At 43.1% G+C, this 23,144-nt stretch overlaps 1 protein-coding gene across 1 annotated transcript in view; it reads right to left on the bottom strand.

Moving 5' to 3' along the window:
* Positions 1 to 23,144, bottom strand: part of ERBB3 (erb-b2 receptor tyrosine kinase 3) — a 91,351-nt gene that overhangs the window by 18,648 nt on the left and 49,559 nt on the right. Inside the window, exons 4-16 of the mRNA XM_020782698.3 lie at positions 12,622 to 12,747; positions 11,740 to 11,805; positions 11,110 to 11,228; positions 10,241 to 10,382; positions 8,106 to 8,219; positions 6,554 to 6,674; positions 6,024 to 6,097; positions 5,270 to 5,360; positions 4,668 to 4,867; positions 3,582 to 3,714; positions 3,392 to 3,482; positions 1,861 to 2,015; positions 473 to 526 (exon numbers count right to left, since the gene is read on the bottom strand). Of these exons, the coding sequence (XP_020638357.3) occupies positions 473 to 526; positions 1,861 to 2,015; positions 3,392 to 3,482; positions 3,582 to 3,714; positions 4,668 to 4,867; positions 5,270 to 5,360; positions 6,024 to 6,097; positions 6,554 to 6,674; positions 8,106 to 8,219; positions 10,241 to 10,382; positions 11,110 to 11,228; positions 11,740 to 11,805; positions 12,622 to 12,747 (1,486 nt within the window). The remainder of the gene's footprint in view (positions 1 to 472; positions 527 to 1,860; positions 2,016 to 3,391; positions 3,483 to 3,581; positions 3,715 to 4,667; positions 4,868 to 5,269; positions 5,361 to 6,023; positions 6,098 to 6,553; positions 6,675 to 8,105; positions 8,220 to 10,240; positions 10,383 to 11,109; positions 11,229 to 11,739; positions 11,806 to 12,621; positions 12,748 to 23,144) is intronic.

The raw sequence follows: 23,144 nt of genomic DNA, 5'->3' as shown, positions 1-23,144 counted from the left end.
TTGGGCCCCATAGGAACGCGTTAAACGAAGTTTAATGCGTTCTTATGGGTTTTTTCGATCCGTTTAGCAATGTTTTTGCATAGCGACGATTAATCTGGAACAGATTAACGTCGCTATGCGGGGCACTACTGTACTGTATACAAGGCAAGGTACATTTGGCATAGTAACATTCAAAGCATTGACATAGAAGTAAATGACCACCAGACTTACTGCTATTCTGTCTCAGTATACATTTATACTCACAACAACCAATTACATTTCTCCATTTACAGCTGGTCTTGTTAACAATTAAGCATTACATCATCTTGCTTCACCTGGATGCTGTAAGTCATTACATTGGCTTTTCCTCTACCTTTGTTCTGTTGGTGAACAGGGGCACTTCATTTACAATATTAAAATTTAACTCCCTGTTCACCAACAGAACAAAATCCTGACACTATCATCACCATATTTTCATTATCCTAACAGGTACCTGGCAACAGGCAATTCCTCCATGAAGCAATCTTCAATCCGTGGACCACTGCACCTATAGAGAACAGAACCCAATGATTAACCTGGGCTAAGAGGCAGGGAATACACATCCAAGAAAAGTTGCAGCATCTAGCAGGCTATAGTGAAGAAAGAGAGAACCACAAATCTCACCTCCTGTGTCCACCTCCTTTTGCATCACATGCAACACTACAAAAGAGGGACCTTGCACTGACAGCTGATCATTATTCTGGTGGCCAGGCATAAAGATTTATCCCCCCATCCCAAAGCACTGTGATGGCAGCTTTCAGGACACAAACCTAATATTTTCTAGGAAATAGTTTTAGCTAGGAATGGGAACTTTGGAATTAATCAATTCCCAGTCCCATAATCTGCTTGGAACCCCCAAGACTGGAAGCCCTCAAAATGACATGAGATAGAACAGCCATACAGTTGAAAATTTCCCCACTCCATTGTAGGAATCTTGAGGATTCCCTTCCATTCACAAAGATTCCACATGACTCTCACAGCATAGCATGGTATTTTTCTACCATTTTGAAGAAGCAGAGCAGGAACAGCATAGATGTAAGCAGGCTACTCTGTCTCATGCTGGTCTGAGGGCTCCCAGTCTCATATAATTGAGTCCCGGGGTTCCCTCCACATTATGGAACCAGGAGTTTATTAATTCTGAAAATCCCATCCCTAGTGTCAGCCTGCTGCAGAGAAAACAAATGCTTTCATATCTTAAGGACTCGCAATTTTTATATGGCATAAGCAGGTTTTGTCTACAGAACGCCTGTGCCATATAAAATGGGTTGGTCTTCTAAGAGTATCCTGTTGCTTGTCCAAAGCTGGGTCCCATCCTATCATTTTCCTGCCATACCCCATGTTTCTGATGGGCAACAGAAATACTGGTGGCTCTGAACCATAGCAATCCATGCTACATCCAATGAATCTCTTAAAAATGCCCACAATGCCATTGGCTATGAGATTCTGGTAACAAAAATCCACAGAAGCAATGTCTGCAAGCTCTGCTTATTCCATAGCTATCTATGAATCTTGCCACTACACCCTGGCTTTAAGTAACCCAGCAGTGATTGGGCCCTGGTGGATCCTTCAATATAGAAACAGCAACCTCTATCATCTTGGTCTCTTTTCTTCGATGCAGCTGATATTTAAAACGTACCAGTCTCTTTCGATTCTCTGGGGCCTTCTATGCGCAAATTGTTGTTCCTCCTTTACATATCCTCAATAATTTACATTTAAAAACTTTTAAGAGTCCCTTGACCTATTCCTGTATGGATTGCACATGCAGTGAGTGAGTGAGAAGCAAGAGAAGCCACCATCAAAACAGAAGAGGTCTGGTTGATGACACTCTGATAAAACCTTTACCCCTGTGTGCAGTTCTCATGACATGGCCGACACTCCTTGTTGGCATCCGGGAACTTGAAGATAAGGCCCTTCTCGCCTAGGATACCTTCGGGGCAGCTCTCTACACAGTGGGGCCCATCCTTGTAGTTCGCACAGCTGGTGCAGCCATCAGCACCCTGAGGAGCAAAATGGGAGGGAGGAGGATGAAACTCATTTAAGAGACCCATAGCATTCCCTCCCTCCATAGACAACGGGGAAAGGGAAAAGGACAAGACGATTCTCCCACTGAGATGCTCAACTTGTGACTGGAACAAGCATGAGTTCAAGAACTGAATGAGTTCTTCCCCATAAGTTCTTTTATAGCTGCTTGGATATAACCAGAAAGAAATACTTAGGAGAAGATGCCCAGAGTGTCTTGAGGTTATAGGGTTTATGGGACTCTCCATTAATAGGATTTGGGACTTTGACTTGCAAAGTCTGTTCTCAAATTGTACAACTGCAAATAAAAGAGGTTTTCACCAAGGTAACTAAGCCTTCAGTGTTCCCTCCATGACAAGATACCTGACCCTACATGAACTGACTTCTGAACTTCCCATAACTGGAAAGTGAGGGGCAACTGGGATCAGCCTGAGACATTTTGTCTGAAATGCAAAATTTAGCATCACCCTGCAGCATCTGAAGTGCATTTCCTGCATGGACCTCTCTGCATTTCTTCCAAGTAAAGCCTGTTCAGCTGGCACTGCTTGCTACTCCATCCTTGTGACCAGTGGGAATGGCGGTAGCTGCAAGCAGACCTTCATGGCAAAGGCTCCAAAACATTCAGATCTTTCCATTGCACAGGCATGGAACATCTACTTCTCTGTTCTGTTGCACTTTGGAAGAGGTTGCAAATTGTATCTCCTTCAGCCAGCATTTGTAGTTTGGTTTGTTCTTACAAAACAGGCTTCGCTTTAGGTTGATATCACTACAGGGCTAAAAATACCCCCTAAAGCAAGGATGCTTTTTAGCTCGAGGGCCAACTTTTATTTCCAATAACTTCCCAGGGTGGGCAAGGCCAAAGAGGGTCAGATGGAACCCAAATTCCAGCACACCAGAGTTGAAAGCACTGGTTGCCAGCAACTAAGCATCAGGAGAAGCTTTGTGAATTTTTAGATTGGGGGAAAACATAGAAAAGCTAGGAAACCACAAAACAACAGAATCCTGGGCAGGGGGGGGCACAGCTGTCCAGGGAACCCCGGAGAGCCAGACTGGGCCACCGAGACGAATGGATTTAGCCTAGGTGCCTGAAGTTTGCTTCTTTACTGTTTGGTTCCCAGGTCTGTAACATAACTTCCCAGAGAAGATTAATTGAACTTCTTTTCTGACCATAAGGAAGGCTGCCTTTGTTCAGACAAAGTGTTCCCGTACAGGGTAGCTCTGTTCAGTTATTTTAAAAGTGGGTGTGTGCCTTGTGCCTATGAAATATGGTTTTTGGTATTAAAAAAAAAAACACCAACTGAACCAGACAGAACTTTGCTCTACATCTGCATCTGCTATGTAACAGGTGTCATACCGATTCATTGCAGGTGAGACCTCCCTCTATTTTCTGGCACTGGGGATGGCACGGGAAACATGCACCTCCTTGTACAAACTCTCGAACCTCCCTACAAGTTGCCAATATGGAGAGAGAAGATGTTACAAACTTGGGAGAAAGAGGCAATAAGGAGACAAGGAAGGACGTACCCATGCCTGGCTGCTCTTACCCCTCATAAAAGCTGCAGGACTCCACACAGGTCCCCTCACGACTGTAGTTGCGGCAGAAGACACACTGGTCCGGCCCGGGCCCCCAACAGCCGTCACGGGAACAAAGAGGATCACAGACTTTCCCCTCTTGGGCTGGCAGAGAAAGAGAGTGCTTGGATCATAACCAGAACCCCTCCCCAGAAAGGACAGACATTAAGACCCATTCTTATTCCACTGAATAATCTGTGGACAATCTCATCAAAGGGGAAGGTCACAGATTCAGTATTTTAAAGCCAGCTTTTTTTTAGGAAACAGCGAAGGTCCAATGTCCTAGATGTCTCCCACTGCCACACTTGTTGCAGACCAGCAACAGTGTTGTATTTAAGAATAATAAGCAGACTCACGGCCCACCTGACAGTAAATGAAGCACCTGTTCCTGATGTTCCTAAGAGCTGCCTGGGCTGGGAGAGGTCTCTGCCTTCCCTTTGCTTGGCTCCTCTGGCGCACCGTAGGCTAAGGGGATTTTAATTAGACCATATGAGTTAACTGGACTATACAAGCATCTAGTCAGGGCCAAGAAAGGACAGAGTATCCCAGCTGTGGGTGCCTTGTATCTATGGCTAGAAAAGCTGGGTGCTTTTCAGCAACATGCAGTCATACAAAAGAAGCTGCTCTGTGTGTGCATGCGTGCACATGCACGTGCACATGTGTGAAGAGGAGTTGTGAGGATACAAGTGAAAGGAAAGAGAAAGAGCAGCAATTCAACTGCTGAATTCTTCAGTCCACTGCAGAAGGGGAGATGGATCCTTCTATAGAAAGATGAGGAGGACAAGTGTGGGATACCCATGTCCCTATGGAGAAGAAATGAAAAATTCACTCCTAAAGATGATGCCCGTATCTTGGGGGTGCGGGGTTGGAGAGAGAAAGAGAGGAGAGGGAAAAGGAAAGAGCAAAAGTACAAAAGACTCTGTCTATACTGACATTGGCCACGCTCCTGAAGAATGTCATGTTGTTTGCGATTGTGCGTGTGAATGGAACCCAGCACACGGAGCCTCCATTCATGTCTTCTAACCCCCCAGGGACCTTTTTATTGTCCACACACTCACTGCACTTCCTGGCAGGTTTGTTGCTCTTGATATCAAGGTCCGAACGTCGGCGTGAAAGGCGTTCCCAGTTGATGGTGTTGTAATAGCACAGTTGCCGGTTCTCAGTGATGTAGACCTTGCCGGCACTGATCTCCTGAAGTGAGCGGAAGTCCAAAGAGGTCACATTCATGTTCTTCATGATCAGCAGTGAAAAACCACGGCTAGAAAAAGCACAATCCTAAATCAGCTCCAGGAAAAAGAACAAGGCAACGCCTGGGAAGAAATGGATTATCATCTAACATGAGTGGGTGAAGGTCTCCTTGCACAACAAACATGGAAAACTGGAAGGCAAGGTCCATCTCTGGTTCTCCAGCCCAAGTCCTGAACAATGCAGAATGGAGTGTTCATATAGTTGAGTGTCAGTAAACAATTAGATTAAAGACTCAGCCGCACTTCCTACTATCACTGTTGCTGATGTGATTGTTCAGACGTGCTTGCCCAGTGCTCCACAAGAGGTGTGTTGTGCTGTATGCACAGCTCAGGTATGACCTGGAGACAACCCCTCAAGCTTCCTACAACTCAAGAGAAAACCAGAGGAATGCAGTTGAAGGAGCAATTCTTACTTGTAAAGGCTGCGTCCACCAATAGTGGCCAGGTTGGAGAAGACACTGAAGTTGTGCATGTGTTTGGGCCAAGATTGGATGTTCAGGTAACCTAAGAGCAAGAAGGCCAATGATTTCTTAGGCATCTCCCCACAAGCTTCATTCCATCTCCACCAGCCCCAGCTTTCTACCTCCTAGGGCCATAGCCCTCTACATGAAGTTCATTAATCTCTCAACATTCTAGAGGGGCATTGGGGTCAATCTTCCATGCTAGTCCTGTTTTCCCCAAGCAGTAGTACACTGTTGCTCTGTGAGCTCACTTTTCTAACAACACCGTGGTACTCTTCTTGTGGTCCACACTGATCTGAGAATTACACGGCTTCTCCTGCTGCATATTGTACAGAATCATGTCCAACCCAGTTCCTGGCAGTCACAGGAGAAAGATGGATCTCAGCACTTTCCCCCAAATGAACTAGGAGCCAGAATATGTCCCTTCTTAAAACTGAGGACATTTGCTTTGGAGGGCTTTAACTGCCTGGGGAATTCTGGGATTTCTAGTCCAAGAGAGTAACTTTCCCATGACATCCCATAATGTCTTTCCAAAGTAACATGACCTCTAAACCTTGTCCTGTCTAACATTCTATCTGTCACTTCTGTTTATTGATTTTGCTTACGCAGAGCCATGCATGGAGGAGCACAGCCCTTCCTTACGATCCGAATTTGGTGGGAAAACAGAGCACCCCATACATGCTGCCCACCCCATGTCCCAGCTCACCTGTGATCTCTCGTACTGTCTGGAAGATGTTGAGTTTTTCTGGGTCCAGAGCACTTATATTGTGCCATGGGTCTCTGCGAGCAAAGAGAAGAAATGGGCAAAATTATTACCTATTATTTATCAGTTCCATTTCTGTCTTGCCATTCCTCTACTTAGCTCAAGGCAATAAACACGGCTCTTCTCTCAGTCATCATTTTATCTTCACAACAACTCTTTGAGGTAGACAGGTCAAGCAGGTCAGTAACAATACAGCTGTGGGAGTAAGGCCCAAGGTTGCCCACTGGGGACTAGAAGCTTGATTCCCATGTCAGAGTCCATGATTCAACCACTGCACTACACTGGCTTTCAGAATCAGTGGCTAGCCATATAGACTGGTTGCTCTTCCCTGGGAATCTGACACTATGCTTCCTCAACAACCACTTATCATAAGACAATAATAAAAATTAATAAACATTAATAACGACCAGAGTCTTGTTCCATAAATAAATGTGATCTGGCATTAGGCACACAATTCAAGCACATATACTTACCCTTCCAGACCAGTGATAAGGAAGTCTAAGTTGCCCAAGATTTTGGTGCAGTTGATAAAGTGGTGAATATTGCTGGAATCCACAGTTTGGTATTTGCTCCCGATTCCAGTCCCTTCACAAGCTAGAGACAAAGCACAGTTGGGCAAAATGCGTCATCAGAGAGGTGAATTATACCAATTTAAAGCTCCCTCCCGATATACCTCTGTGGAGCTGATAGTTTCATTGCTGCCACTGCTGGTGAAAAATATCAAAACTTTTCACTGGGTGAGGTTAGAAGAAGTTTTATGGATGTTGTGCATTTTACGATTTTTCCCCCCACATGTTTTTTTCAGCAAAACATATTTCGTGCAAGATACAAGGATTTTTTTAAAGCACAAAAATGTTAGCATGAAATACAATGTTTTATATGCAAAATGCAATAGCTTTTGCTACTGTGCTGCTACCAAAAATGGTCTGGATTTTTTAGGGTGGGTTGGGAGGGGTTTCTTTCATTCAGGAGCTTAAAATCTTGCAGGAGCTAGCAGTTTTTTCGATTAGATGTCTCCATGTGTTGAGACATCCTTTTCATTAATAAGAATGAACAAGAAATTGAGTCATTAGATAGGAGAGGCCAAGGATGAGTAGGCAATTGGGATCAGTCCCAAGTTTTAGAGTAGCTACAAGGTACCATCTCTGTTTTCTTTCTACAGTTGTGCAAGGTATTCATAAAATGCACATGTCCCATAAAGCACTAGAGGGAATCTTGTTTAGGCTCATTCTAGAGAGGGTCAGAAATAGAAGCCCAATAATTTCCTTGCCAATAAAAGCACAAGCTTTCTTGCTGCCCGAGGCCAATGTCTCACTCTGCCTAACAGGAAAACCAGCCCTGCTCTCAGCTCAATCATTAGATTGAGAGCACCTAATTTGACATACAGTACATATGTCCCCCACATTTGACAAGGACACATAACCCTGAATCATCCAAAAGCTCACGGCACACACTGTAGTCTAAAAATTAATGATATAGTTACAAATAGAACAATCAATCAATATTGAATCTGAGCGACCACATAGAATGATATATCATAGAATTTTAAATCATACAATAGCTTGATCACCATAGCCATTCAGTTAATACCATGTATCAGCTATTGTTTTCTTTAGGTGAAACTAGCTCTAGAATTTTCTGTTATGCCCAACAATTGCATTTACTTCAATCATGTATTCTTATAATCTGTTCATAAATTCATCACAGCTCAACTTCTTAATATCTCCCTCTATAAAATGAAGATATGGCTCACTGTGTTATTTTATTTTATTTTATTTTATTAGAATCCTTTATACTACTGCTTTTGCACATCCAATAGTTTAAAAATGTGTTGTTCTATTTGAAACCTTTATCACGATACAGTATTACTACCAGGCAGGAAGCAGGGAGCCTTCCTAGCCTTCCTCTTTAGACGGATTCCATTCAGAAAGCCAGAAGAGCCCATGGCTAACACCTCATTGCCCATCCAGCCTCCAGAAGATCATCACATAGCCAATCCCAAGTGATTCTGTATCCCATTAATACCTTTTGGGCAGAGTCCCTCACAGAGCTGGCATATCTTCTGGCCATTTTTTTCGACCTCCATTTTATTATTAGGGCAGGTCCGGACGCACGAACTTCGATCCACCACAAAATTATCTGCAGAAATTTTGAAAGGAATTGTAAATAACAAGAGGTGAGGTGTGGGGAATACGAACAGAAGGAAGATGTTGCTGGCAACGCTTTCTCCCTCTAGATTTCAAAAAATGGTAGGTATAACACTTATATGATAAAGGTATTAATTAATGGCTTGTTTCAATAGATGAAGGTAAAATGTTTCAACTTAAAAACAACAACAAAGCAGTGATTTTGGCTATCACATCTTCTCATACTAGATCCAGGAATGAAAACAGCGCAAAATGTTGCTGTAGAATTCAGGGAGCATCGGTTGTTGCTACTTCCAGCAGAGGAAGTACACGCACGGACACACATTCACAAACAGGTTCATTTACCCACCCTTTACCAAATCCCCACACCACTCCTCAAAATAACTCACACCCCATGGAGGCATATGTTACCTGATATCCAATCTCTGTCTCAGCGGCCATTCAAATGTTATACACCCCACACCTCCAGACTGAGTCTACATGGTGGCTGTTAACTATATACCGTATTTTTTGCTCCATAAGACACACCTTTCCATAAGATGCACCAAATTTTTAGGAGAAGAAAACAGGGGAAAAAAATCTGTTTTCTTCTCCTAAAAGTTTGGTGAGTCTTATGGAACACACCCTAGGACCCTTTGGAGGCTCAGCCAGCCCCCCCTGGAGGCCAGAGGGGGCAAAATCGCCACCTTCAGGGACTCCTCCAAAGCTTCCCAAGCCTCAAAAGAGTCCCAGAAGGTGGTGATTTTGCCCCCTCTGGCCCGGCAGGGGGGGCAGGGTGAGCCTCCAAAGGGTCCTAGGGTGTGTTCCAGGACCCTTTAGAGACTCACCCTGCCCCCCGGGGGTTAGAGGGGGCAAAATCACCACCTTCTGGGAGTCTTCTGAAGCTTCCCAAGCCTCAAAAGTCCCAGAAGGTGGCAATTTTGCCCCCTCTGGCCCCATGGGGGGTGGGGGGAGCTTCCCAAGGGTCCTGGAAGGCAGACTCGGACCCTTGGGAGACTCCACCCACCTCCCCACAGGGCCAGAGGGAGCAAAATCGCCACCTTCAGGGACTCTTCTGAAGCTTCCCAAGCCTCACAAAAGATTCCGGAAGGTCGTGATTTCGCCCCCGCTGGCCCCGTGGGGAGATGGGGGAGCATCGCAAGGGTCCTGGAAGGCAGACTCGGACCCTTGCAATGCTCCCCCCCATGGGGCCAGTGGGGGCGAAATCGCCACCTTCACTCCATAAGCCTCCCCCCCTTTTTTGGGCGGAAAAGTGCGTCTTATGGAGCAAAAAAAATACGGTATGCCAGTCAGATAAGAAGCCTCCCCGCTCAGGAGGCACATGCTGGGCAGGTCTTGTCTTGGGGGCTTCTCCACAAATTCTGAGTAGCCGCCACCAGAGTTGCATCATCACTAATTGCCAGCCAGACACCTGAGAGGGCCCCTCAGGCAGTGAAGTGCTGTGGGCAGCAAACGTGCCACTTCTTCTGCCTCCTCCACATCCAGCAAACCGCAGCATCCTAATATGACAGACAGAAGGAAGGAAGGACTCACACACACACACACACACCAGTTGGAAGTATCAGAATGTCTGCCCACTTCCTTGCAGAAGGCCACTGTTGGAAGAAGAACCAAGCCACTGGGTAGCCTTCCTTGATCTTTTATTTCTTCCTTTCTTTTTGTACCTGAATTTCTGCATTTGAAGGATTCTCTCAGAGCCAAGGCAGAATGGGAAGGATGTCTAAAGTAATCACCGCTAGCTGCTTCTGCTTCCACGGACAATGGATGGTGTGGGGCAAAGTGGGTGGAGGTGTTTCTGCTTGCAACGGGGGGGGGGGAGGGTTCTTTTTCTCTCAGGGCGGTGATGCATGGAAAGAAACAGCTCTTGGCTTCCTGTCTCAAGCAGCAGAATTGCTGCAACAACTCACAACATCTCCCCAATAAAGAAGATAGTCCACCCCAAGGAAGAGCCTTCATCTCCAGATGGGAGAGACAACCTTCCCTGGAGCACTGCTCTTCCAAACCCTGACTTACATGGGCAGTTTTTGACACAGATGCCACCGTATTGATATTTGGTATCAGGGTTGGGCTCCAGCTGGAAGGTGAGCTTATTGTAGATCAACGGTGGGGGGCAGCGCGTCTCACATGCCCCACTGTCATTGAAATGCCGGCAGGCCTGGGATGAAAGACATGGTGTGATAAGAAAAGACAGATGAGACTCGGTCTCTGTCACTGTAGACCCAGAGCCCAAACATTCTCTTTGAACAAAGATTCAAGCCTCCCCCTGTTCTGCCACCAAAACTGAACAAATCCATCCTTGAGGGGGGGGTGTGAAGTGGGAAACAATGGCCTCTTTGGGCAGCCCTCATGTCCTTCTGGGTATCCCACTGAAAACAGGGAGAGGAGAACGGTGTTAACTGTAGCTCAATGTGGGGAAAAGGTAAAGCAGGATTTTGAGGTAAAAGATGAAGTTTAGGGGATGGTGGAGGGCTGGATAAGATTAGCAATTGGGCTCATTGCCAACTGGGCAAAGGCAGTGAAAGAATTTAGGAGAAAGTGAGAGAAATGACAGCTAACAGTTTGTAGAAGCAAAAAAGGAAGCAGCCCATGAGAGAGGTAAAATGGCTCTCGGTGGAAACACAAATCTTCCTGAAGGAGAACCACATTGAAGAAACTGGCACGGTTATGGTACGAATACTGAGGGATGCATGGCTATAAGGAGAGTGTGTCCTTCTAAGCTGGCAGGATCCCCTATGCACAAACATACAGATCTGCCCAGACTGAAAGCCAAATTCCTCATCATCTTTATCCTCAACATCTCCTCCTCCCTTCCTCTCTTGACTGGGACCAGCCATATGAACTCTCCCCAAAGGAAAGCTGGACATGGAGATTGGTGTACGTACAAAACATTCTGTCTTGAGAGGGCCGGTGCATCCTGCTGCACACTCGTCATGGCAACATTCATTGGGGTTGGGGCCAAAACAGCGTCCATTGCACTGAGGAGCACAGATGGTCTTGGTCACTACAATGGAAGGAGGAAAAATTATAGGAGAGACACAGTCAATGCCACATTTTGAGTCTTCACTGTAACTGTATCAACTCCTCCTCTCTTTCCCCTGTGCACACCTAGAACATGGGCTACACAACACAAGCTAATGTAGACTTGCTACCTGTTGGCACAGAAACTTTCCACACCTTCACAAGAAATAATGGCAATGTCCACTTTATCCTTTGTTTGACACCCGTACACACCCTGAACTCAACACTATCCCTATGATGCTGCTGTAGTCATACTTTATGAAGGGGTCAAGGCTAAGGAAATAACTTTGCTGATCTTCACAGTCCACTGTGTTTAAAGGAGCCTCCGTGTGCTGGCACTGCACAGGTGGGGGAGAGACAGGCAACTCTCTCTCATCCTTCATTTGTCAAGATCCATGTGATCCAGTCCATTCTCCTGGTAGTTCAAACCCTAACCCTTTCCCCCCCCCCACAGATTACGTCTAGATTACGTCTGGAGACTTGGCCTCACTTACGCTTTTGACAGTCTTCAGGACCGGGACCCCAGCAGTGCCCATTGCAGTTCTCATGGCATGGAGGACCTGGTCAGAAAGGGATAATAAAAAAAACCACACAGCCTCAGTCATTAAAACCAATACAACAAGTATTGTGGGTCAAGATAAGCTTATAATGAATGATGCACACAGACCTAACTTTCCCTATGATTTTTCTTAACATGCATAGGATCTTCAGAGAAACCTTAATCTAAGATGTCATATAATCTAGCAAATGTTCTTTCTGAAGCTGAGCAGATGTCAGTCTGCTCAGTGCTTGAAAGGGAGGTTTTGTGCGAATTCTATGTATCTTGCCTTGAGTTCCCTAAAGGTACAAAGGTGAGGTATAAATCTATCTGAAAAAAGGAGGGGGATGAAATGATTGCTTCTACTGCGGCTGAGCTTGGGAGCGACTATGTAGCTGCTGCAGGTTGATAGAAGAGGCAGGCATGGTACAATAAAAGGGAATGAGATTGTGTGGGGATGAAAGGGGAAGATATAGGGTCCAAAGGCTTTCTCAATTGATCTTCTCCCATAGAAGGCTGGGGAACTGGCTTTTTTGAAACTACTGGCCAAATAAACTCCAAACCCAAAAATCCAGATATTAACCCTGAAAGACTAATCCATTTGCACTTTTACAGGCTGTTGGGACTTCCATCAGCTCTCACTACCACCGCAAATTGTGGGAGATGATGGTAGTTAGACCTCAGCAACATTAAGAGGGCCAGATGTTCCTGAACCCTGAGCTAAGCCACTGGGTGAAAACAAGGCCTTTCAAACTCTCTGTGTAAATTTATATCATGGAAAGGTTAGTCCAAAGGGCACATACAAACTTCTCAGCCTACTATTAGCTGGTATGCTCACAATTTTCTCCATTGTCATGGACCACAGCCTGGAATTTGGATTCCCGGATGATGTCGTCCCAGTCAATAGTCTTCACGTGACATAACTGTTTGTTTCTCCCAATGTAGACGTCCCCAGACAGGATTTCTGAAAGGCAAAAGGGACAGCTGTGGCTGCTTTCTCTCTCTTGGAGATGAGAGACCAAAGGCTGGGTGGTGCAGAGCAGACAGCATGCTCAGCCTTGCCATTATCTCAGGAATTTCACGGCTTTAGGAGTCCTCTTTTCAAATTTCCTGGTGGAAATGAGTGGAAGGCAGGGCTGTGGTGAATATTTTCATGGACATGATAGCCCCTTTGAGTCATTAATGCCTGAAAAGAAATGGCAGTGAGATTACACAAATCCAGTCTCCAGGGTCCTTGATTCCACAGAGAGGGCCTGTGTACCTATAGATGTGCATATACTGACCCCTTTTAAGACCTTATTAGGAACAAGTGTTAGTCAAGCATATGCAAGCCCACTCCCCCACCTCCCCCACCCTATAATGTCTAAGGGGGAGGACAAACTCCTAAAGATATACTGTACACCTTCAGCTCTTAACTATGCAAATATTTAACAGATTTCATTTCTGCTAGACTTATGGACCTCACAATCTCACCTCTCCCCCATAGGAGGGCTCTGCCCAGGTGAAACCCGGTATGTATGTATGTATGTATTACATCATATGTGCTCCTAGGCTTGGTCACATAAACACTTTCACTGTTTCTCGCCTTTGGTTCTATTGACCATTCTTTTGTTAGAATTCTTCTGTTGGATCTCAGACAAGCATATAGCTCACTATTTGGTTTGCAATTGGGAGCAATTGGGAACAATCCTAGTTATCGGTTGGTTGCTTAATTTACTCCCCAATGGAACTGTGGGCGGTGTTCTCTTCAGTGACAACCCTATGGTACATGCAGTGGGTTGTTTCAGTAGAAAAAAAATCAAAGAGAAACCTTCTCCTCTATTTTTCTCTTCTCACAATTTTTAAAAATGTTCTAAGTGCCCCAACACTGTTTCAGATACAAAGGAGTATCCATGCGAGGTTCATGTGTTGCTGTAGTACTATGCCACTTTCTAAATTAAACAAAAAGAGAGAAGCCACTGCAGCTGGTGGATTGACAGCTATGACAAAGGGCTGAGAAAAGGGCAGGGGAGGGTGTCAGTAACTGAAAGGGGCAGAAATTGGAGCAATCTGATCTGCTTTCTGAATCCTTCTCACAAAAGAAGAAACAGATTTTGTGTGAATGGCAGGATCCCAGAAGAGCAAGATAAAATAGATCATACTATGCAGATAAGATTCTTTTAAACATGACCTGGATTGCTCCAAATTCCCCCATCTAGCCATGCCCTAAATGAGAGTCAGTGGCTCCTTGTTTGTTCTGATGTATGTTGTAGTTGTAGTAGTAGCAACTGTGTGCCATCAAATTGATTCCGACTGACGGCAACCCTTGTTAATGTTTCCTACATATAAAGTATCCAGAAGGGGTTTAGGTAAAGGTAAAGGTTCCCCTTGACAATTTGTTTCCAACCCATAGAGCTAGCGATTGTCCAAAGACAATCTTCCATGGTCACGTGGCCAGCGTGACTAGACATGGAACGTCGTTACCTTCCCACCATGCTGGTACCTATTTATCTACTTGCATTTTGAATTTCGCATGCTTTCAAACCGCTAGGTTGGCAGGAGCTGGGACAAGCGATGGGGGATCAGTCTGTTGTGTGGATTCGATCTTACGACTGCAGGTCTTCTGACCTTGCCGCACAGAGGCTTCTGCGGTTTAACCTGCAGCGCCACCATGTCCCTTAGAACGGGTTTACCAGTCCCTTCATCTTGTAATGCTCTGAGACTGTGCAGCTTGTCTAAAGCTACATGGTCTGGCTCTCAAGAAGCACAGTGGGAAATTTAAACTCCCAACCATTGACTCAACAGCCAAACAGTCCAGCTCTGAGGTACCCAGCCTTTATTACTCACTGTATTATGTACCATCAAGTTGGAACTAACCTGTAGTGACCTTAACAGAACTTTCAAGGTAAGTGAGATATTTAGGGAGGGAAGACAGGACGGCCTGGCGTGCTCTCGTCTATGGGGTCACGAAGAGTTGGACACGACTAAATGACTAAACAACAACAACACCCTCCCCACCAGTCAGTTTCCATGGCCAAGTGAGGATTCAAACCCAGTTCTCCTTAGTACTAGTCCATCGCTCTGTCCACTACATCATAGAGGAATTCCTAATGTGCAAGAAATGTTTGGGGTTTACACCTACTAAATATTTTTTTCTACTCTCCAGATTGCCCCCATTCTTGCTATATAGCTCAGTGGTTTAAGCATCTGGCTGTGAACCAGAGGTTGGGAGTCCAGTTTTCCACTGGGACTCCTTGACAGGGGCTGGACTTTATTATCCACAGGGTCCCTTCTAGCTCTGCAGTTCTAAGATGATGATCATAACTGCCAACAGGCTTTCTTCTCCTCTTCCTTACAATTTCTTCCCACAACGTTTACAACATAGACTAAGTTGACATGACAGCTGTTTTGTTTTATTTTTCAGCAGATTGAACACAGTATTGCTAAATGCTAGTCTATTAGCACACTGTTAGCTGCTTGAAAATAAAGTAAGTCTTGGTAGCAGCCATGAAATGCTGAAGGCACTTTCACATAGTAGGCAAGGTAGCCCAGGTAATTCTGAAAACCTATTGTGTCTCCTCAGTCAAGGGTTGTTCTGTCAGCCAGCAGAAAGATCAAGCGATGGGAAAGCTGATAGACAGATGATGTCTTTTGGTGCCACAGTAGTTCAAAAACAACAACATCAACATCAACCAAACAGGTTGGTTGGGGCAAGAAACGGTGACATGAAGAGACCTGTCTCCGGCTGTCCGCCTTCCTCTTTTCAGTTCTGCTGACATGATCCCCAAGAACACTCATTTCTCAAGTAGTTGCTGGTGCTGGCACTTCTAGTTTAAGTTCTAATTCAGTCAAACACAGGGCTAATACAGGGGCTCCACATGACATCATACTTAGGGGACCTATGCTTCTATAATAATATCCAAATATATTGATACTGATATTGGGAATAGATGCTTCATAGCCAGTCAGGTTGTATGCATGAGCAGAGATTAAACCAGTCTTTAAAAAAATAAATTTGGCATCTAATATAAGAACATACAAACAATCAGAATGGTATAAAATAATAATAAAATGAGCATTCTCAAATAAGTATCGAGTTGTAAAATTAACTTGGAGAGCTTGTGAAGCTGGCAATGAGTTCCATCTTTCCATGGTTTATTTAATGAATTTAGCAGTCCTATAGGGTATATATATAACTCCTAGCTGGCACATCTCTCTCTCTCTCTCTCTCTCTCTCTCTCTCTCTCTCTGTATGTGTGTGTGTGTATGCGCGTGCACACACACACACAGACACACATACATACATAGATACATACATACACACACACACACATACACAGAGACTAGTCTGTGCCAGCTAGCAGAAATAAAAGTGTACATGAATGGGAATTGTGCTTGATCCTGTTGTTAATGGTTTAAGATGTTGATCCTTCATATCTGCAGATGGAGGGATATTGATATTGATGTTGATATTGATATACTGCTTTTTGACACAAACCAGACAAGCCATTATACAGTATAAGACAAAAATCATAAAATATTGGGTGGAAAAATCCTGGAAAAAAAATATTTAGAGAAATAGCAGGGAGACAACAATAAAATAAGTTAAACCTTTTCAATGGCTAATTTTAAAAAAGAGTTAACAAGCTTTTCCAAAAGGAGGAAGAGCAGGGACCAATCCGAATTCTGAAGTGAATGTACACCACAGGTTTGCATCAACCAGGAGACGCAAGCCCATCAAGCAGGCCTAGGGAGAGAAGAATGTCCTCAAGAGGGCTCCACTGTAGCTTTTAATAACAAAATTATATTCATAACAAGACAGACAATCCAACCAACAACCAGACCCTATGCTATATCAAGGCTCTAAATATTGAAAATAGATCCTTGAATTTAACCCAGAAAACAATTGGTGATCAGCACAGGTCTTTCAGCACTAAATAATAGGGTCCTGGTACGATGCACTTATTAGTAGCTTAGTTGCATTTTCCGTGCCAATTACGTCTTCTATGTGCTACACCAATTAAAGCTTCCTATGCAGAGTGCATTGCAGTAGTCACCATCATCCGCATCATCTTAAAACTGCATCATAAAGACAAATTTTACAATTTCTGATTTGGTCCCTTTGACCATTCAGTGGAAAGCACCAAGGGGATCTTACTGTATTAGAGCCATACAGTCTATAATGAGCACCGGACACACTCTTAAGATTTACTGAATCCCTTGGCTTCTGCTTTATCTGATTCACTACAGAACCAATCGGCCAGCATGGGTTGTATAATCTATCCTGGGTGCAAAGTGACCCACTTTCAGACCCAAAGCAAAATAGCAGGCAATAGTTCTGTGAGCGTCCTCTTGGACAACCAGTTGAAGAGACCGGGCATGCTGCTGTTCGAGTCATAAAGCAAGCACGGCAGCATACTTTCCCAAACCTTAGGCAAGGGGAAAAAAATCACATGTATTAAATGTAAACTTCAATTAACCCCAAACAAGGCCATTTCTTGGACTGAATGCTGCATTTACTTAACAATAATCTGGCATGAAAATAAAAGTGGTGGGAGTGGGGGAATCACATGCCCAATTGCCGTGCTGTGAAAGATGGTGATTTAAGGAGCTAGAGGTTGCTTAACCAAATGCCATCTGATGCGTCATGTAAAACAGTTGGCATTCCTTCTCTTGCAGGATCCTAGGAGTCTAAGACTAGGAATCTTTAAAAGTTTTTTTTTCCTTAGGTGAGAAAGAGACAAACCAGGGCATTGTATCTTACAGTAGATTCACCTGGTGCACATTTTCCTGAAAGTCTTGCTTCCTGTGTTCCAAAACTGTACAGCCTCCTTCCTCCCCGTGGGCTTACTCAACTAACCCTATTCCAGTTGGGTTTGGCCTTGAACAAGGACTCCACCCTGAGTTGTTTACAAACTTCTTCCCTGTTGAACAACTTCAGTCCTGGCCAGTTAAAGGGCAGGGAAGGATGACTGGTCCATAAATCCACTCTTGGAACTGATAAAGCAGCCGTTAGAGAGCTAATTGGCTAAGAGGACACATAAATTCTTTCTGTTGATTGGACTTTCACCCACAAATCACCAGATCAGAGGACAAAGATACTGCCTCCGATACTGCCAGGGGTTCAGAGAGTTAGCAATAGGAGGAGCTGAGCTGTGGTGGCCATTCAGAGTCTTTGGCCCAGTGGTGGCTGGGAGGTAAACATGTTTTCTCGTTGCGAAGCCACTCTTTTATTAGGGCTGCCACTGTGAGCTTGTTTTACCAGTCTCTGAGACACCGTTGATTATGCTGGTTGGGAAATGGTGTAGAAAGACAACGTGTTTCATTCTAGTTTGGTGACTCTGAAAGCTTAACTCACCCACAATTGTATATAATCTATAGTTCAGCGCACAAACAGAAGAAGAAAGAGATTCAAAAATTGAATTCTCTCCTGGGCACAGAATTTTGCTTCTTGACAATCTAAAGTTCCCTATGTTGTCGAATTTAATTATTCCAGCCAATTAACAGGATAATATGAGGGAGTAATCAGATAAAAACTAAACTTCTTTTTACAATACAGTATATTTAAAAGGAAAGAAGGAAATATTGAGTATTTCATCCCATACTGTGTATGGCACTACACAGTAATTCAGCTGGTGAGCAGCTAAAGTTGGGCTGAGAAACCATGCGTCCTATGTGAAGAGCCAGCTTGTGTGGCTTTCAGTTCATTGATTTAGGTCTCGGGCTGCAAAACCTCCTTGACAGGGACTGGATTTGATGATCCATAGGGTCCCTTTCAGCTCTGCAATTTAAAGAAATGTTGCAGCAAGATTTCACCCATTATTTACTTAATATATGTGTCCTGTAATGGTATTTTTGATTGTTGCAAATCAGGTACAGCAAGAGGCCCATAAAGCACTATGCTCGTATATAAAATTTAGCCGCACTTCCCAAAAGATTTATATCTTGTATTTCAAGATATTTATTTAAATTTCATGCACCAGGATTTAAAACACTGCCACGAGTGGGCATGGAGTATTTTCTGAGAATACCAATGAATTGAGCAACAGTGTTAACAACAGGTTCATGTACTGTACGTTTCTTGTCCTTCCAACCTCAAAACACAGATCTTGTCTGCTTTTGGAAAACAAACAGGCTCAGGCTTTCATTGTTCTTGGTTCTGAATAACAAGGAATACCTGCAATCTCGAGGTAGGGCTAGGAGAGAATCCTGCCTGGAACCCCTCGAGAGCCACTCAAAGTTCACACTTGGGTCGATAGACCCACCAGCCAACTCAATGTAAGGCCGTTTCCTAGACTGCTCTGTAATGAGAAATTCCACCACCACTAACCCACGAATGCGGACAAGCTACTGATAATCAGAATACACCACTTCTGCTACACTGTCTCACAGTTCAGTGAAAACCAGCATGGACTTCTTTTTTCCCAGTATGCTACATTGGCTAACTACACTTTTATTTGCCAGGAGTATATGTGAGCATGTGCACCGGCTCCTTTAAAAAAATATATACATGGGAAGTTAAAATTGTGCAGGTGACAACTGCAGAATGCCTTTATTAGAGGGCAAATTCTAGGTAGCTTTGGAGTACGTAAGGGATAAAAATACCCTATCCTGATGATTGAGGTTCAACTATTTGTATACTATTTCTTATTTAAAAATCAGAAAGCAGCTTATAGTAAATTATTGCAATTAAGGCATATTGTTCTAAAGATAAGAAACTTGGATTGGCAGGGTGTGTATGTGACAGGGGCAACCACTTGAGTTGGTCAAGCCTATGTGATGTGGGAGAAGCTGACAGCCCTAGGAAGATGTACTATTATAAGACCAATTCCAAGATCTAAGAGAAATCAGCCAACTGAGGCTCCTAGATATGCCACCCAAACAGTTAATTTTGTCTGGCAGCTCCAGCAAGATCAAGCTGTTGTTCAGTGGAGATAGCAGCCATTTCAAGATCTGGTTTGATCTGTATCCAAGGGTTGATTGTTGCTACTGAAGAATGAAAGAGCAAGCTTTACATATCAGGAGTAGGACTCTGTGGATACCATTTGAAGTCCTCTGACTCTTTCAGTACTGTATGCCTGAAAGAGAGGGCTAGTATATTTTATATTGCTTTACATGTAGGCACTTCAAAATCCCTTCTTTATGTCTTACTATTGATGTAAGCCCTATGGATCTAATTACATTTTCTTTCATTATTCAGTTCCCCTTCCTTACAAAATATAACAATCAGGAGGACTAGCAACAGATGTCAAAACAAATCCCTAAAAGTCACAAGTAAAGGCACGTCTACAGTGTAAGATAATCTTGTGTAACTATTACAGCTTCTATCAGTTAACCCTGTAAACTGTTAGTGAAGGTGCTAAGAATTAGCTGATTAAAAACTCTGTTGTGCTGTGTTGTTGAGTCACTTCTGACTTGTGGGGACCCCAGGGATGAATAGCCTCTAAAAGGCCATAGAAGAGTTAACAACAGTCCTACTCAGATCTTACAAACAATAGGGCACACACTCTGATTACAAAATCACCATTTCCTGAGGTATTCAGGGAGCAGAGCCCATTACATGTTTAACTGTTTTAACTGTATTGTATAGAGATGTCCTTTCTGACAACGCACACAAAGCTGGTCTAGGGAGATTGTTATATAAGCCTCCGGGAAGAACAGGAAGGTTTTTCTGAACAAAATTCAGGGAACAGAAAGATTACAATCGTGAAGAAAGAATTTGTAAAACAGTTCCTTAAAGATGTTTTCATCATCATAATTTGTTCTGAAAATACTTTTTTGGATTCCCTTCTCACATCTGTATTCAACTCTTCAGGGCAACATTCAAGGGATCATACCATTTTATATTCTTATCAATCCAGCAAAATAGACTCAACTGTTATTGATAAGGAGCCCCCAAATCACCCAGAGAGCTATACTGCACTACACTAGTTTCTGCCCAGTACAAATCTAATACTCTGTCCACTGCAATACAGAAGCCTTATTTTAAGAGAAAAAAACACAAACAACCCAGACTTGTGGGCTCCCATCTCTGTATTTTATGTATGAAGAAGTGGGAAATATTCCATGAAAGCGTACATTGAAATAGTTAGTCTTTAAGGTGCCACAACATCTTCTTCTTTTTGTTTTGCTTTTGTGTTTCTTCTTGAAATATCTCTAACAAGTGACTCACCACCCATCTCCATCACATACACTTTCCGTTTTGCCTCACTGAGGTGACTTCATCTACTGTCACCAATCTAGCAACCACTCACCTATGGATGGCTTCCATCTGAATCTGAGAAGTAAAGATAATTCCAGAACTTGGAAACAACAAATTACAACTTAACAGAGATCTGTAACATTTTTCTCTTCTTCTCATGTAATTAGAACGTATAATGAAGGCACATATGAAAACTAACATAATACACAAGAACAATGCTGCTTTTTTTGGTGTGACAAGTAACATTTTCTAGTTATTTCTGAAAGCTGTTCCTTAAGGACTTATCTTTTTTCAATATTTTAGAGGAATAATTTTCCAGGGTTCATGTTATTTGCATATTGATCTTAGCTCACCCACAAAAGTCATAAAAAGCAACAGAACCATAACAATCAACATAGCAAGATGAAGATATCACAATAGTGGTGAGTAATAACAGGAGAAGTGGTCTTTGTAATTAATTATACAGTGAACAATAATACAACTGGCAATGCACCCACCACCACATCTTTTGGCAGGGGCTAACTTAAGAGGTACAAAGCAGATCCCCTGTCAGAAGCATTAACGCTTGCTGCCAGTTCTTGCCTCCCCCAAATGTCTGCTGCCTCACACAGACACCTCATTCTGTCTAAGGCAGAGCTATAAATGATGTTTGGTACATGGCTTTTCTCCTATGGCCAAAGGATGTTCTGAAAATGCTGTCCTGCACAACATGGATATAGTATCTTGCCCTCCTCTCATAACTCATGGCAATCCAATAAAACTGACTTGCAGGAAATTCAGGAGAGACCAAAGGAAATATATCATAGAAATTATTATTTCCTCAAACTAAATAATAGATTTTGCCGCTATAAGAAGGGGAGCTGGCCACTAGCTTAGACAGATTTGGTGATGGGATTATAAAAGAGAGACCAAGGACTCAGAATATACATTGAGTAAATATTGTGATGAAACATATTTGACTTAGAAAATTAAACAAACAGAAGAATCTCTATTTGACACTAGCTATTGAGGCCACAGGATTCATTACAGTTGGCCCTTCGGATGTTTTGGATTCACTGCTCATTGGCTATACTGTCTAACACCAAAGGTTGAGAACCCCTGATTTAATGTGCTTTGATGGGGAAAGATCAGGCTTTGTTGGGCTCTAAAGCAGGGCAAAATGATAGAACAAGAAATAAGTCTAGTGCCTACAGCAAGTCCAGCTCCAGGCACTTGTAATTGTATAAGGCTACCACCTAAACTCATTCACGGTGATGTCAAGCTAAGGCCTGACATTTTGCTTCTTCAGGGTCTGCACTAGAGTAGGGCTTGGAGAAGTCTGTGCAGATAAGTCACAGCTGACCCTTTCAGGGTTTAAGCAGTGTGGATCCCAGATAATCTAATATGCCTTTAAAAATAATCTTCCTATTATTTTCTTTTTTCATTCAGCAGGCTTGTATATTAGACAATAAAATGTAGGAAATGTAGAAATTCAGAAAACAGTCATACATTTAAGACAGAAAAAATAACTGGTAACTATCTTTGCTACATCTGTGTTAAAAATAGATTGTTTTTTTTAAGAAGCATAAGAATTTATTGTATAACTAATAAGCACACCAGAAATGAGCTATAAAGCTATAGATTTATAAACAGTTTATTGCCAGCAAAAAGAGCATATATTACAGTACTTCATCTTGTCATTGTGCTTCTCTAACTCTTTCTAAATGAACGATATTCTCAAATCACTGGCATAAGTCAAAATAAACTGAGTTTTTTTCTACTTCTAGTCCTGGTTTCCCTCTACAAATCTCAAACTATAATTGACAAAAATGGTGACACTAAAGCAGTAATTCTAAACAAATCTTACAGTATTCGCTACTAATCAAAATATCACTATTCTATCTGGAAAGCACTGTATTCTGACCTTAACTAGTATCTTGCTGTTCTAGCATGTGTATATACTTTATCATCAGAGATTTAGTCTAAACAAGAAATCTGTCTTTATTGGCTTGCTATCTAGGCAAACTTAAGAACATATAAACATCCTCTCTACAGTTGCCACTTGAACCAAATTGCCCTTTAAGCACATAAAATAAGCAGTAAGAGACAAGAAAAACATTCGGAGTTCTTGCTGCCACTTAGCAGAAAAACTGGGAGGGAGCAATATGAGAATATTGGCTGGTTATCATGACACCCCAAAC

The sequence above is a fragment of the Pogona vitticeps genome, chromosome 2, assembly GCF_051106095.1.
Source record: "Pogona vitticeps strain Pit_001003342236 chromosome 2, PviZW2.1, whole genome shotgun sequence".
In the NCBI taxonomy this organism is placed as follows: domain Eukaryota; kingdom Metazoa; phylum Chordata; class Lepidosauria; order Squamata; family Agamidae; genus Pogona; species Pogona vitticeps.
This window is presented reverse-complemented; position numbering and strand designations above follow the sequence as displayed.